This window comes from Coccinella septempunctata, chromosome 7 (assembly GCF_907165205.1).
Source record: "Coccinella septempunctata chromosome 7, icCocSept1.1, whole genome shotgun sequence".
NCBI classification, from domain to species: domain Eukaryota; kingdom Metazoa; phylum Arthropoda; class Insecta; order Coleoptera; family Coccinellidae; genus Coccinella; species Coccinella septempunctata.
The window spans coordinates 2,113,037-2,126,635 of record NC_058195.1 but is presented as its reverse complement, the minus strand read 5'-3'; the positions used below and the strand labels follow the sequence as shown (position 1 = coordinate 2,126,635).

Sequence of the window (13,599 nt, the reverse complement as noted above, 5' to 3'; positions counted from 1 at the left end):
TGGAATAGTTCATTTTTCACATCAATCAACTTTCTATGAGTATTTCACGATAGATAGAAGGAACTTCAAATTCTGTGAATGGTAACCTTATTCTGTGCCAGATATGGATTCATTATTCTCTTCTATACCTATTTCGAGTAAATTCGACGGTGAATTTTCTACACAAGGATCGAGGATCGATCAGACGCCCACTCTCTCTGTAGCATCCGTCATATCCGCGTCACAGTGCACGTCGAAGCGAGGGACTCCGGTCCCAGAGAATCATGGAGTTCCGCTGAGAGCCCAAAGCAGTCGCGATCCGGGCGTTGAGGCGCGAGGTAGTGAGTATGCTTCTTGGCCGGAGAACGCGCGAAAACACGTAACTTCCGGCTTTGGTCCGCGCCAGGATCCCGGGAAAGGGATTTTCCGACTTCGAAGTGGATTTCGCATATTTGCCCAGAGTGTTTTCGTGTCTGTTCACGGATGACGTCATATCCAGGGTTCATAATTCATTGACGATGTGATTTACGTGTGCCACCATTGTGTTTTACTTCGATCCTTCGGAATTTTGTGAACTATTTTTGTGTTTCGGGCGACATGGTGGACAACAGTTGTGTTATAGAGGGATCCGTCAAGTTCAGGGATGGGAAAAAGGTGAATATGGAATTTCAAAAAAAAAACAAGAAAACACTGCTGATATGACGAAAAGAAAAGATTATTTGGGACAAATTCATGATGGAGAGCAGGCCCTTCACGTACAGTTTTTCTTGACTCCCGATGCGACGCTCCTTCGCTCCATTCCAAAATTCGAACGTGAAGGGTATGTTCACTCCTGGATCGTCTCGCATCTGACTCGGCGCGAGACGTTCCAACCTGTCTAAATTCCTGGAACGAAGGACTCCAGGAGCCATTAAAAACCGAACGTGAAGGGACGACTCTCGCGCCGCTCCAATTCGAGCGAGGATAGTTATAATGTAAAACATCGAAAGAAACAAGGATAGAATTGCTTTCGTGATTTTTTCGCAGTTCGCAAGATATTTTTGAAAGATAGACGCTTTTTTTTTTGAATGGCGAGAAACTTTTCCACTGAATTCATTGGATTATATAAATTTTTCCATGCTTATGAAAAATTAAATGCAGTAGATATTCCAACAAAAATTTCAGGGAGTTTAAAATTGTTTAATTGATTTCTGCAAAAGCATTCAACCGGATGCAGATAAGGCCGCTCCTCATGAAAATATGGGAATTAATGAATTTGGCGTGCTGGATTGGAATGCACGTGTAGTTTCATCTCTACACTTCGCTCCGGGAATAACACGCCAGGAGCATCGCATCGGGAGTCAAGAAAAACTGTACGTGAAGGGCCCGCTTTAGAGTTTGATAACGTTTTCATTCATTTCATCGCAATCTATACAGGGTGTCAAGTTGGATATATTCACTTTTATTCTCATGAAATATACCAATAGATTTATGCAAATATCGTGTGAAAAACAGTTGGGAAAGCTGTCATGTTCAAGAAAAAAACTAAATTCAGGATTCTATCATGGAATCTTATGAATAATTCTCTTTTTGTGGGTTATATATACATATATGTATATATTTTGAATGTCAGCAATACATTTTTAGTTATCAAACAATATAGCATATGTATGAGTTTTAGCAAAGGTTAGTGTACCAGGGTACCATACAATTTGGAGTATGATACAAGAGCTTAGGGAAAAACCTCAGTAAAAAAACCCTGTCTCCCCGTGAGTAGTGTAGTGATGTCAAATTTGTTTACAGAATGAGCTTTTAATACTGAAGGGCTCCTTTTCCATCGATATAAAAATTTCTTTTTCCTTTTTCCATTTCGAAATAATATCTGAAACAAAGAAACAAAGCAGAAAACGAGGAAAAAAGTGAATAATAAAGCTTTCATCAAAACTTATTCAAAGACTTGATGATGACTGAAGAAAAAATAAATAATCATAGCTACATAACTTGTCCTCCAATTGCACTGGGAGGAATATCATCTCTGAGTCAAAAATCTTCTGCTGATCTTGGTGGAGGATCATCCTCGTCGTTAGAAATGGAGGGTCTATCGACCAGGTCCACTTTTCCAAGTGATGATTCTTCTATTCTTCACTTGTTCGAGGAACGCTACAGGACCCTTATGTTGGAGAATCACCTCCCATAGATATACCAGTGGTTATTCAGAATAAGATTGAAAAAACGGGGAAGAAATTCGAAAAACTAAGTTTTGTTGGAAGTCTGAGTGGCCAACAAATTGAAAAATGCGACTTCCACACAGATTCGAAAATGGTTCTAGGTTTTTTTGGTCCTAACTCATTGAAAATGGCACGAAATCCTTGGCTCATTTTGAAAAACACAAAATACCGAGAGCAATAACTGCACCTTTAAAAACAAAACTCTCGAGCCACAATTAACAAAACGGTTGAATTGAATTTCATTTTCCACCTGGAACAATGAGGGGGACTTCATTTCCTCATTCGACTAATCAAATTACATCTTCCTGTTCGAAGGTCATTCAGCCTTGTCATTTAAATTGAAGGGTCCACACGTAATAATACAATTAATTTGTTATTACACCGCTGGCGCTGGTAAGAGTGAACTTTACCTCTGATGTAACATCGCAGTGAAAAAAAAAGTGTTTTTCCAGACGTTGGAACTGGAGGATGATGATTATTGAAAGAATACAACACTTAATTAAACAGTATGTATCTTGACCTCGTCTATGACTATCTATGCTCATTCAACCTATTGAGATTGAGCTAAGTTCGGATCTAAGTCAATAGGTAAGTTTTGTGCTTCTCGAGAGCCGATACCTTCATCTGGCGTGCGATGAGCTTGGAAGATCTTATCACTCAGACTCATTCGAAGAGATCTGTCATTGAGGTTCCCGGCTTTCATTTGTCATCTTGACCAAACGGTCCCCGAGTAGGTATCTGTCCACCAAAAAGTATCGATTTCTATCAGCTGAACGAATCGCACAGTTTCCCGTCAAAGTCGATATCGAACATTTATTGGGGAATTCTATGCGATCCGAAATTGAATAGGTACTCTTATTCTCCGTCTATATGGGTATTTCAATACTTGTAATTCCCGATTTGCTATTGGATTCCCGGTTGTAATAAAACTGAGAGATATGGATTGAACGCCGAATATCCTATTCAATGGATATTACATCGGGAAAACGAACTATTATCAAAAATGGGAAACATTTCCATGGGAGAGGTATTGATTCCACGAGTGGGCTTCTTCTCGTGGCTTGAACGATATAGAATTTGAAGGAATTAATCAGACGTCAATCTCCAGATGAGAGGTTACTTCTTCAACAATAACGGTCAAAAGCAGGCTTATGTTCCAGAGCCCCACAAAGGATTTTCATAAGATGTTTCTGGGTAGGATGGAGATACCGATCTGAATCATGAATTATTCAGAATAGATCGTCGGTGATACAAAAAATTCAGCCTGTTCAAAGGACCGACATAAATTTTTCCTCCTAGGTCGAATTTTGTGTCAGACTACGGCAGAATAGGAAATGAAATGGCATAATATACAGGTTGAAAACTGTTTGTAATGATTTTATTCTTCCTTCTTGCTGTGAGATTTGCCTGATTCTGGAGCAGTTGCAAATACTTATATTTATGTGAGGAGATCAAAAGCAGAAATTGAGATTGTGATAATAACGAGGATAATAAGGATTATGATGAAAATGAAGGTCTTATTTACACCATAAATCAGTCCCTGCAAAACGGTGGAGTAAAAATTAAATCGTAAACATTCGCGTCTCTCAACCCTTTCCGCCTATCAAGTTATGTCCTAATTCCCAACACTTTTACCCCGTTGCAGTCCCCTCCATATTATATCTTAATTATTTCGGACCGATCTACCCTGATGGTAACACACGACAGTGGTGAATAGCGAGAGGGACACGGAGATTAAACCCCGTTTCTTTACTTTGGACGTTGAATTTTAAACAGGCACCAAGGTAAATTTGGAAAATAAACGATCGCGTAGGCTGTGACTTGCCAGGGCGGAAATGAATTTGTTTCCGTATACATGAATTTCACCATGTCTGATGTCCATAATGTTGCCAGTACTGTTAACCAGAATATTGATTGATCTTCATTGTAATTTTTCTTCCAGGAAAATTATCGCACATCTGAATTTGATACATATTCTGAAAGGGCAACTCTCCTAGTAATAAATCTGACAATTTCATACATTGCGGCACAATCGTTCGGTCTTGAGGAAGTTTCAACTGACCCCAACTTTTTGGTAATTTTTCGAAAGTCAACTTTCGAGTCGTTTTTCTTCCAGGAAAATAAGCCCAGATTTAAATGTGATACACACTCTGAAAGAGCAACTCTTCTAGTCATAAATCTGAGAATTTCATCCATTTCGGCACAACCGTTCAGTCTTGAGGAAGTTTCCACTGTCTCCATCTTTTTCGTGATATATCATCATCAAAAGGAGGTCGATGAAATAAACAACGATATTTTTGTACATAGATATCCAGAATTCAGGTGAACTGATAGTTATCACAGGGTTGCGAATTTCGAAAATGTCCTGGGGTGTCATCAACTTTCCAGTTGTGTGCATTCCTATGAATCTGTTTCGTTGTTGCTGAATCTCCGCTTAACAGGATTCTGTCAATATATACGTGTATTGGTGCGAGCTTGACACAAATTCGATTTTGGTAATATTTACTCAATGCATGGAATCTATTAGCGATTGAACAACAAAACCTATTATCACATTATCGATAGCAATCATAGTGGATGCTGTATGCATATTTTCCTCTCGAATTTCATATGTACAATATCGGATAGTATTGTGCCAGCATAGCTCGGTTGGCGTGGCAAATGAATGTTTTCAATTTGGAGCGGAAAATTATGAAAATCATCGTTCCGTAGGGCCTCAATATTCTATACTTGATTAAATCATCAACTAATAAACGACGTCTAAACGATCAAGTGAAAAAGATTATTGAATTGAAAAGTATTTGGAAGATCAGTAATCTTTCTGCACTTCAGAAATGTTGAAGTATATTGGGAACTTCCTAGAGAATTTTCCGATATTTCAATGCCTCGTCCCAAATAAACTTCCTGACTCGCCTAGTCACTTCGTTAAACAATGTCAACTCGAATCATGATGCCCTTCGAGTTATAACTGTCCGTTGGGAGAACTGGTAGTCCCTCTATATCCTTGAACACACAACAGCTCATCGGAGGATATTTGAATAGCTTCGCAGATCAAACTAGATAAGTCTGTTTGCTTTGACCACATCAGGTGTAGGCGAGAAATCGAGACTTGGACGTATAGATTTTTTTACCAATCCTACATAGTGAAGAGAGAAGAGATTGAACCTTCCGAAAAAAAAATGATCTCAGTCAAAAAATCGTTCAGCTTATCACCCATCCCCATCTAGGTTTTTAAAAATTTGGAAATGTATGACTGTGATGTATAGAATGATGCAGATCGATATCCAACAACCAAGTCCGTCTGTTCTTACTCAATCATCTCTGCCCGGAAGTGTCCTGAAGAAGATGCGCATCTCCTTTATAATAGCTCGACGATATTTCAACATTCGTGTTCGAAAATTATAAGGTGCACGAAACGAATAATAATGATATTCCAGAAAGGAAATCACCTAATAATTCATTTCAATTATGCAATGTGCAATTGAATGGCTGTCTTCGAATAACTGTAATCGTCGAAAAAACACCCATTTCTCGGTTATCCCATCATTAGGAACAATCGAGAAATTAGCCATTCCTCATGGACGTCCAAATAAAAATAAAGCCAACAATAATTCCACATAATCATCGGCCTACACCGATGAAAACAATGGTATCGAACCGCTCGAAAAGGTATCATCGGATATCGTATTTCGCCCAGCGTAATTCAAAACTGGGGGAACAAAATATACCTGGAACTGGGCTCTGAACGACATTTCTTCGATTCGCGTCATATTTCTTTTTTCTCCGCACCTTCACTATTTTTATTCAACCTTCGATTTTTTGCGATCCGATCGATCGTTGAATGTTTTTTTTTTGTTCGGGAATGAAATATGACACGATAAGAAACACAAGCTCTGTTTGCCATTAATTGGACGAAAGATTCGTATCGTTTTGTAATATCTCGTTCAAATATTTACACTTGTCGCGTTAACCTATCTGACAGATATGTTATGGAGGAGAAAGATCGATAACGGCTGAATTTCGCGTGAGCTTTCTCGGAAGAAAGGTTATCTTTTCAATGTGACGATATTCCATATCAGTCGTGTTTGAATTAGGCTCAATTTCGTTGATATTCGCAATTTATTTCATGTGAAAGGGGTTCAACGAAATGTGTCCTTTCAAGGCCATCTGAAAAAATTGTCTGTGAAAATGTGTCGCTATGTCACATTCTAGATAGTTTCGTTCCCAGTTTCATGACCACATATCTCTCGATTGCAAATATTTTTGCCTGAAGAACGCTTAGAAATTTGGTGACATCACCGAATACCCCAGCTCCAGTACCTGTTTAGGTTTCAGAACCACCTGTACTTCATTAAATGGTGGTTTTTGGAGGACTTGGAGGTGGATCTTGTTCTTGATCAGAGAGGACCAAACTAGAACACCTCAATCTCTATAACTGTCACACTTTCATTTGTGTAATATGATGGAATAACGTGTTTTTGTCAGCAACACAATGATCTACTCTGGACACCAGAAAACATTCCATTCAAATCCGAGTTTTTGTGTTTGCTTATAATTAAACGAAAACAACATATCATCCAACAGACCAGACATCATTTATCGACATTCATGTTAATGATACGACTTGTCCAAACACAAATTTCAATAACTGTTACTTGATTTTCATCCTATCGATACTCGAATATCTGGGATATCACGAACTCTTTCAAAACGCGGATTGTGTCCTAGGGCTTAATGATCTCGTGAGACAATGAAGTAATCGTTATCCGAACAAGTGCGTTCGATTGAAAATGGGTAAAACAAACAAGCGTTCAATAAGAAAGACGAGCGTAAACACTCGAATCAGATAAGAAGAAATGAGCAAACATGTCAAGTGTTCCGTCAGGTTGTAAATAATTTCTGTATCTGTTGTGGTGTCACAATTTTTATGTGAAATTTCCGCAGAGAGGTGTTTCGTACAGAATTTTATTGCTGCCACTTCCGTGGAAATTTTGAAAGAACGAAATTCTCATACCATACATCGGGCACCAGTCCTACACAGAGGATAATTTGGTGAAATAATATATTGAGATGGATTAGTGTGATTGAGATAGAAGAAGTGCTTTTTGGAAGATCTTAACTATGTACTCAGATCGAAAAACCTTACAGAAAAATAACTGGAAAAGGTTTCATCAAAGCGAACAATGTGCTCCATCCAAAAATATTTTTTATCGCCACTTTTTGTTTGTGATACCCACATTAATATCTCACCAACGTAAAAACAATTAGATGCGCCTGGGTTCGCATAATTTCTAGGAGAGAGACCTCGATAAATCCTTTGTTCTGAAGATGATCCTGTTGTGCATTAGGTCGAGAAGTTGGCGAAATCGTAATTTGGAACAAATCTCCGAAAGAGTCACGATATGGTAAAAAACAACCATAAAAGTTATCGTTGACGCGAATGGTAATTTTTGCTATTGTGAGTTGAAGAATGATAGGCCATGCGAATACTTGAATAGCTAACTTCCACAGATTGACGTCATCGTCAGTGTAACGAGAGAAATCAATGTAAAAATACAGCATGGGCAAAAAATCCTCCGAACGTATGCAGATGAGTTCCACGAATGAATTTGCTGATTCAGTGATTGAATATTCAACAGGTAGTAAGAGAAGTCCCACACCATTTCTTTTTGATGGATGATGCGAAACATAAATATCTCCTAGAATTCGAGCAAAGTGTTATAGAAACTTTTTATATTTCAGGCAGAATCCCAAAAATGATAAAGTTATCCTTAGTAACAAGAGGTCTGTCTATTCATTCCTGGCGAAAAAGTAAACTCAACTACCCTTTATCCATCGTGAAGGGTACACGATCTCCTCCATTAAAAATCAAAAGTTGTGTAATTTGAAATGAATTCTACAAAATAATAAATGACGAAAATACGAGCAAAAATATGAATTGTGAGGGAGATTCTTCAAGATATATAGGTTGCATAAAGAGAAATACATTTTCTGGTATATTTGAAAAAAACCTTTCAATATCGTGACGTTAATTCTGAAAAATAGCATCTTGCATACCTAATAAACAATTATTAGATCTTGACCGAAAACGTCGACCTTGTAGAACCGATAGACCTCAAATTGTCTTGCAGAATTCATTAAGATCTTTCGAAACGTCAGACATTCACATTATAAAAGGTAATTTATCGAACGAGTGTGTTGTTGGGGATTAAGTCCTGCATTTAATCACACCCAGAATTGGTTTGTTCGCTATTTTGTGTACGTTATTAATAGATTCTCGCACAGCTAGCGTTCCACTTCTAATGGGCATTATATCCGAGAAGTACCGTTGACTGTAGAGGAATCAGATGGGAATTTTTTTTTGTGTGTGTGTTAGAATCGCTAATGATCGGATTGTGTTGATTGTATGGGCTGGAAGTGAGAATATTATGTTCCCATTACATGGGCAAATAGAAATGTGCGAAACCAAATCTTAATCCCTGAACATACATTGAAAAAAAAAAACGCTTTTCACTGAGAAACTGGAACTCTGTTCTTACTCAACCTGTATAGACGAAATGGCTAAGAGCTAAGAGTTCTCAATTTCAAAGGAGGTAGAATACAGGGCGAGTCTTTAACTCGTATAAATAGAAAACTGGAAGACGTGGGTGATACCTTGTGTTCAAAAAAGATTCATCGAATAAATGAAAAACTATTCATTTCATTCGATGTAACCGTTTGTGAGATAATGAAATTTCTTAATGGTTTTGCAACAGCCTGTATCTTTTCAACTGAGCCGATTCGTAAGAAATGATATAGGAAAAAACTGTTTCTTTGGACCTCAAGAATCTAATGTTAAAATAGTTGGACGAGTCAAAGCTCACCCTGTATACGAACCGAAGTTCATCTTTTGCATTTTTCACATTTTCTATTAGACAAAAAGATGAAATGTCAAAGAGAAGATTCAAGTTATGAATACGCAGTTTCATTATGCCTCAAAAATTCTTGACGAGCTTTCGGCTACCCCGGATCCGACCTGACTTAATTAGAATTTCCCAACGGGAAAAACATCGGAAAAAAGATGGGCTTTCATGTACTCGTATAAAGCAACATAATGCAATCCGGCCAAATATGCCTGTTCGAGGAAAATATGCTTCCCAGGCGAATAACATGCATGCACGTTATAGAACCCCACCATCCATTTACGAAATGAAATCTGCAGGTAATTACCGAGTAATTAATAACGCACCCCTTTCCTCAGACGACGGCATCAAACGTTAGCCTGGAATATGAATAATCCGGGCAAGAACGAATCAGTTTTCTTGAGACGCGAATCAGGCGCAGCATTCAGACCCGAATAAATTGAAGTCTGGGTACCTTAATTGGGTTAATGAATGGGGAAACGATGTGCCTATAGCCCCCCGCTCTCGCTGGGATGCTGTCATTAGCGCTAAAACCGAAATATGAATCGAAAATATACGCCCAAATGACTCGACGTCAAATGGGGTGCTTCTGTTCTAAGTTATACGTAATGACGTGTATGCTGTTTTAATAAATTGTACTTATACGGGGTTGAATTTCCTTTCGCGAATCGCGCTTGTGTATAACTGCCATTTGTGTGGAAATTCTGGCTTGATTATGGAAGTCAGTCCCGTTCGTTTGGGGCAATTCAGGATAATCCATAGATAAGTAATGGTATAAGTATAGAGCGATTAGATTTTGTTGGGTTAAAGTGTTTCTTTTGACCTCAGGAATCTACTGTTAGAATATTTATAAAGATTACCCTGTATAGGGGACATTTTATATCCAATCGCCATGAAATTCGATTCCGGAACTATCTCTGCAATCCTGCATTCTGCAAGGACAACTCGTATACAATGTTTCCACTGAAACCGACTGCAACAAAGTGATTCTCAGACGTTTGATGAACATACCTCGTAAAATAAAGTAGTAAAGTTCGAAATCCCCTCAGGGGATACCATTCGATATACTACCATGTAATTTGAAGAAGTTATAAAAACTCTGTAATAGCCCGCCGTCCTCATTTCATAACAGTTTCTTTCCTGTAAGCCCAACGTCGGACAGGGATCTACTTTTTTTTATCCGCGAACCTTTCCCGGAGATGCGTATCTCGGCCGAGAAGCTATTTTGAGGATGTAATTGATTGTATATTGAGCCGTTCATCTGGAGGATGATGAATTGGCTCCGTAACTAGCTCGGAATCGATTAGTTTTTTTTTATTTTTATTCTCCATTAATTGGAGCTTATAATTTCGCCATTCGATCGATTAGGATTGAAGTACTTAATTTATTATCGAGGGTTATAAGCTTGATTATGAGATGGTCTAGATTGGATCTTTGAGGCTTTCTAAGGAAAAATATTTTTTACTATTTCCGTGATTCATTTTTTCACGTAGAGTGGTCAGTAATGTCGAATAGTAATCTCCGGTTATTGTTCTACCCTTATCCAAGGAATCAATTATGATTACTCCATGGCAATCTCAAAAAACTGAACTTTTCTAGCAGATTTTTGGACACGAAACTTCTTAGGTCTTGGAGAACCAGAGTGTTGCCATTCCATCGTTTGTTGATTTGTTTCTGGATCGTAGAAATGTACCCAAGTCTCATCCATAGTAACAATTCGGTTCAAGAAGTCTACATCGTTTTCAAATCGAGCACAGATCGAACGCGATGCTTCTACCCTTGCACGCTTTTGGTCAACATTCAAACATTTGGGGATCCATGTTGCAGGAATTTTTGTCATGTCCAAATTGACGTGAACTATATGATGAACGCGTTCGTATGAAATAATCAGTGCTTCAGATATCCGTTTCAGCCCAATTCGAAGGTCTGATGAAATCATGTCATGAACTGCATCGATATTTTGGGGGACTGACACAGAAACTGGCCTTCCCGATCGGTCATCATCTTCAATGGAAAATTCACCTCTTTTGAAGCTTGCAGTCCAATTTTTCACGGTCGCATACGAAGGACATTGATCACCAAGGGTATTAAGCATATCTTCGTGAATCTGCTTACCTTTTAACCCTTTTAAATACAGGTACTTGATGATGGCTCGATACTCCAATTTTTCCATTTTCACAATTTCGGTGGACATCTTCTTTCTTTTAATTTATTTCGTTTACTTTTTTGACCTCAAACTTCACACTAACACTCCTAATGAGTTATTATTCGTTGCATTGGTAAAGCATTTTTTTTTTCATGCTTAGCACTGGTCTAGGCTAACGAGATATCAATGCATCCTCGTCTAGTGTAAAATTCGTAAATGACAGTCGAAGGACTGCATCAGTATTCCTTTATGAAAACACAACGTTTGACGAGTTTTCCAAATATGCCACATCCGAGGTCATATCTGATATCTCGTACAGTTTCGCAGGATGAGTTCAGAGGTGATATCAATCCATACAATATTCCCCAATTTTTTTTTCAAGATACAAGCGTTGAAATATCCGCCTGGATATTGGACGTGTTGATCGGCGAACCGGCGCCTATGTTTTCCAAAATGAGAGATAACCTCAGTGAACCTCGACTGTCGTAATTCGTTGTCTTGAACGAGTAACGCGAGATACAATGTGCGAAGCGAAATTCGAGATAAGTAACAGATTTGCGGTGTCGCATTTCATACATGTATACTGCTCTTCATTAATGGGACACATGATATACGATGTAGAACAACGGGTTTGCGAATGAGCCATTTGCTGATGCCGAGACACACATGTTGATGAAGTTCTCGAGTGAAAAACTATATTCGGAAAGTCAATTCATACGATAAAACCGTTTCTGATATTTTTTTATGGTTTTTCAACAGCCTGTATCTCTCAAATCGGGTCGATTCGGAAAAAATGGCATAGAAAAAAGTTTTTCTTTTGACCTCAGGAATCTATTGTTAAAATATTACCCCGTATGAATTAAACAAAACCTTTAATTACAACTTCTTCAAGAGGAAACATGCTCCCATTGGTAACAAAATTATTAGAGCGTAACACGCTCCAATAGATCCACCAAAAATACAACGGGATCAAGGGATAAAGCCGTCTCAGGGATTTCCCAACGGGTCTGGGTAGCTTTAAAATCGATTTAAAATTTATCATGCACGTACTCCACTAGACTTAGCAATGAAAATGTTATATTTTATGCAACAGGGCTAGATGCCTCATACCGCAGTTCGATAAGGGACTAATGATTGAAGTTTCGATTGGGGCGATATAGGGGGGGTTCTTAATCCCCCCAAGGGGATCATCCATTGTTTCGGGCACTAAATCAATCGTTTGTTTGAGTTCTGACGCATCTGTATGATACACAATAGGAGTGCACTCTGGACGACGCTGAAGAGGTGATGCGAAGAGTGATTTATGTTCGGTTTTAAGCCGGAGATTTGTAACACGGATTTTACTCGATAATTTGTTGTTTTTTTAGTGAGAACGGAGCTTGCGTTAGACGTGTGTCCCCTCTGAACAAAAAAGTAAGGGTCTCAAAGATTTAAAAAAATTAATTGCATGATCGAAGGTAATATAGCGTCTCCCAGTCAGACACCCTGTATAATCTAGATCACAGTGGAAACTGAGAGCCCCCTAACCTGCCAGAGCTTTGGTGCCATTCAAAAAGTTCATTTTATCAATGATATGACAAAAAAATATATACAAGGCAATAGCTTAGGGAAAAAATAAGGAATGTGTAAACATCACAGCTTTTCTATTGAGTTCAAGATGTAATCGTAGGTCTACCAGTTCTTTATTTATTCTATCGACCCAGTTTGTTTATTCATGGGTTTCTTGAGACATCATCTATTCCCAGAACTAACCGGAGATCCCTTAGTTTTTAGGTCCAGTTTAGTAAAGGCATTTGGCGAGTGCTAAATTCTTAGGCATGAGAATTTATGTTGTTTTTATAGGTCAAGGGAACAGCATCCGGTTCAGACTTGGTCCCCATTAACTAAACCAGCCGTTCCTCATTCCTGCGTGGTGTTTTTCTACTCTCCTTTCGGGATTTCAACGTCTGTATCGACACAATTCTCAGGCCTCTTAATGGTCCTTCAATAATTACTAATTTCGTTGATTTTCACCATTATTAAGGTAGCATATTTGTAATACAAGGTGTTCCAGGAGGGAAACACCATTATTTGTAGGGATGATAATCCAGAAATCAGAAATTCTAGCCTGAGTAAGTTTGTAGGCACCCCTGGTCCATCCTGTATGCAGTGTTTCCCGAACAAACTTCACTTAAAATCAATTATTGTACTGAGAAGGGATTGAAGTGATTGAAAACTATTAATCATGTGGGCAATACTTTGTATTGATCTTTTTTTCCGTTCTCCCTGACCTCCCCCCTACTTCTCGATCGTCCGACAGTTTTCCCTCAGAATCCCACCCCACAAATTTAACGCTACATTAAATATTCGGTAATACCGCTCAAAA

At 38.5% G+C, this 13,599-nt stretch overlaps 1 protein-coding gene across 1 annotated transcript in view; it reads left to right on the top strand.

The window, feature by feature from the left end:
• Positions 1-274: 274 nt before the first annotated feature.
• Positions 275-13,599, top strand: part of LOC123316550 — a 152,686-nt gene continuing 139,361 nt past the window's right edge. The window contains exon 1 of the mRNA XM_044902678.1: positions 275-633. Within this exon, the coding sequence (XP_044758613.1) occupies positions 577-633 (57 nt within the window). The 5' untranslated portion in view covers positions 275-576. The remainder of the gene's footprint in view (positions 634-13,599) is intronic.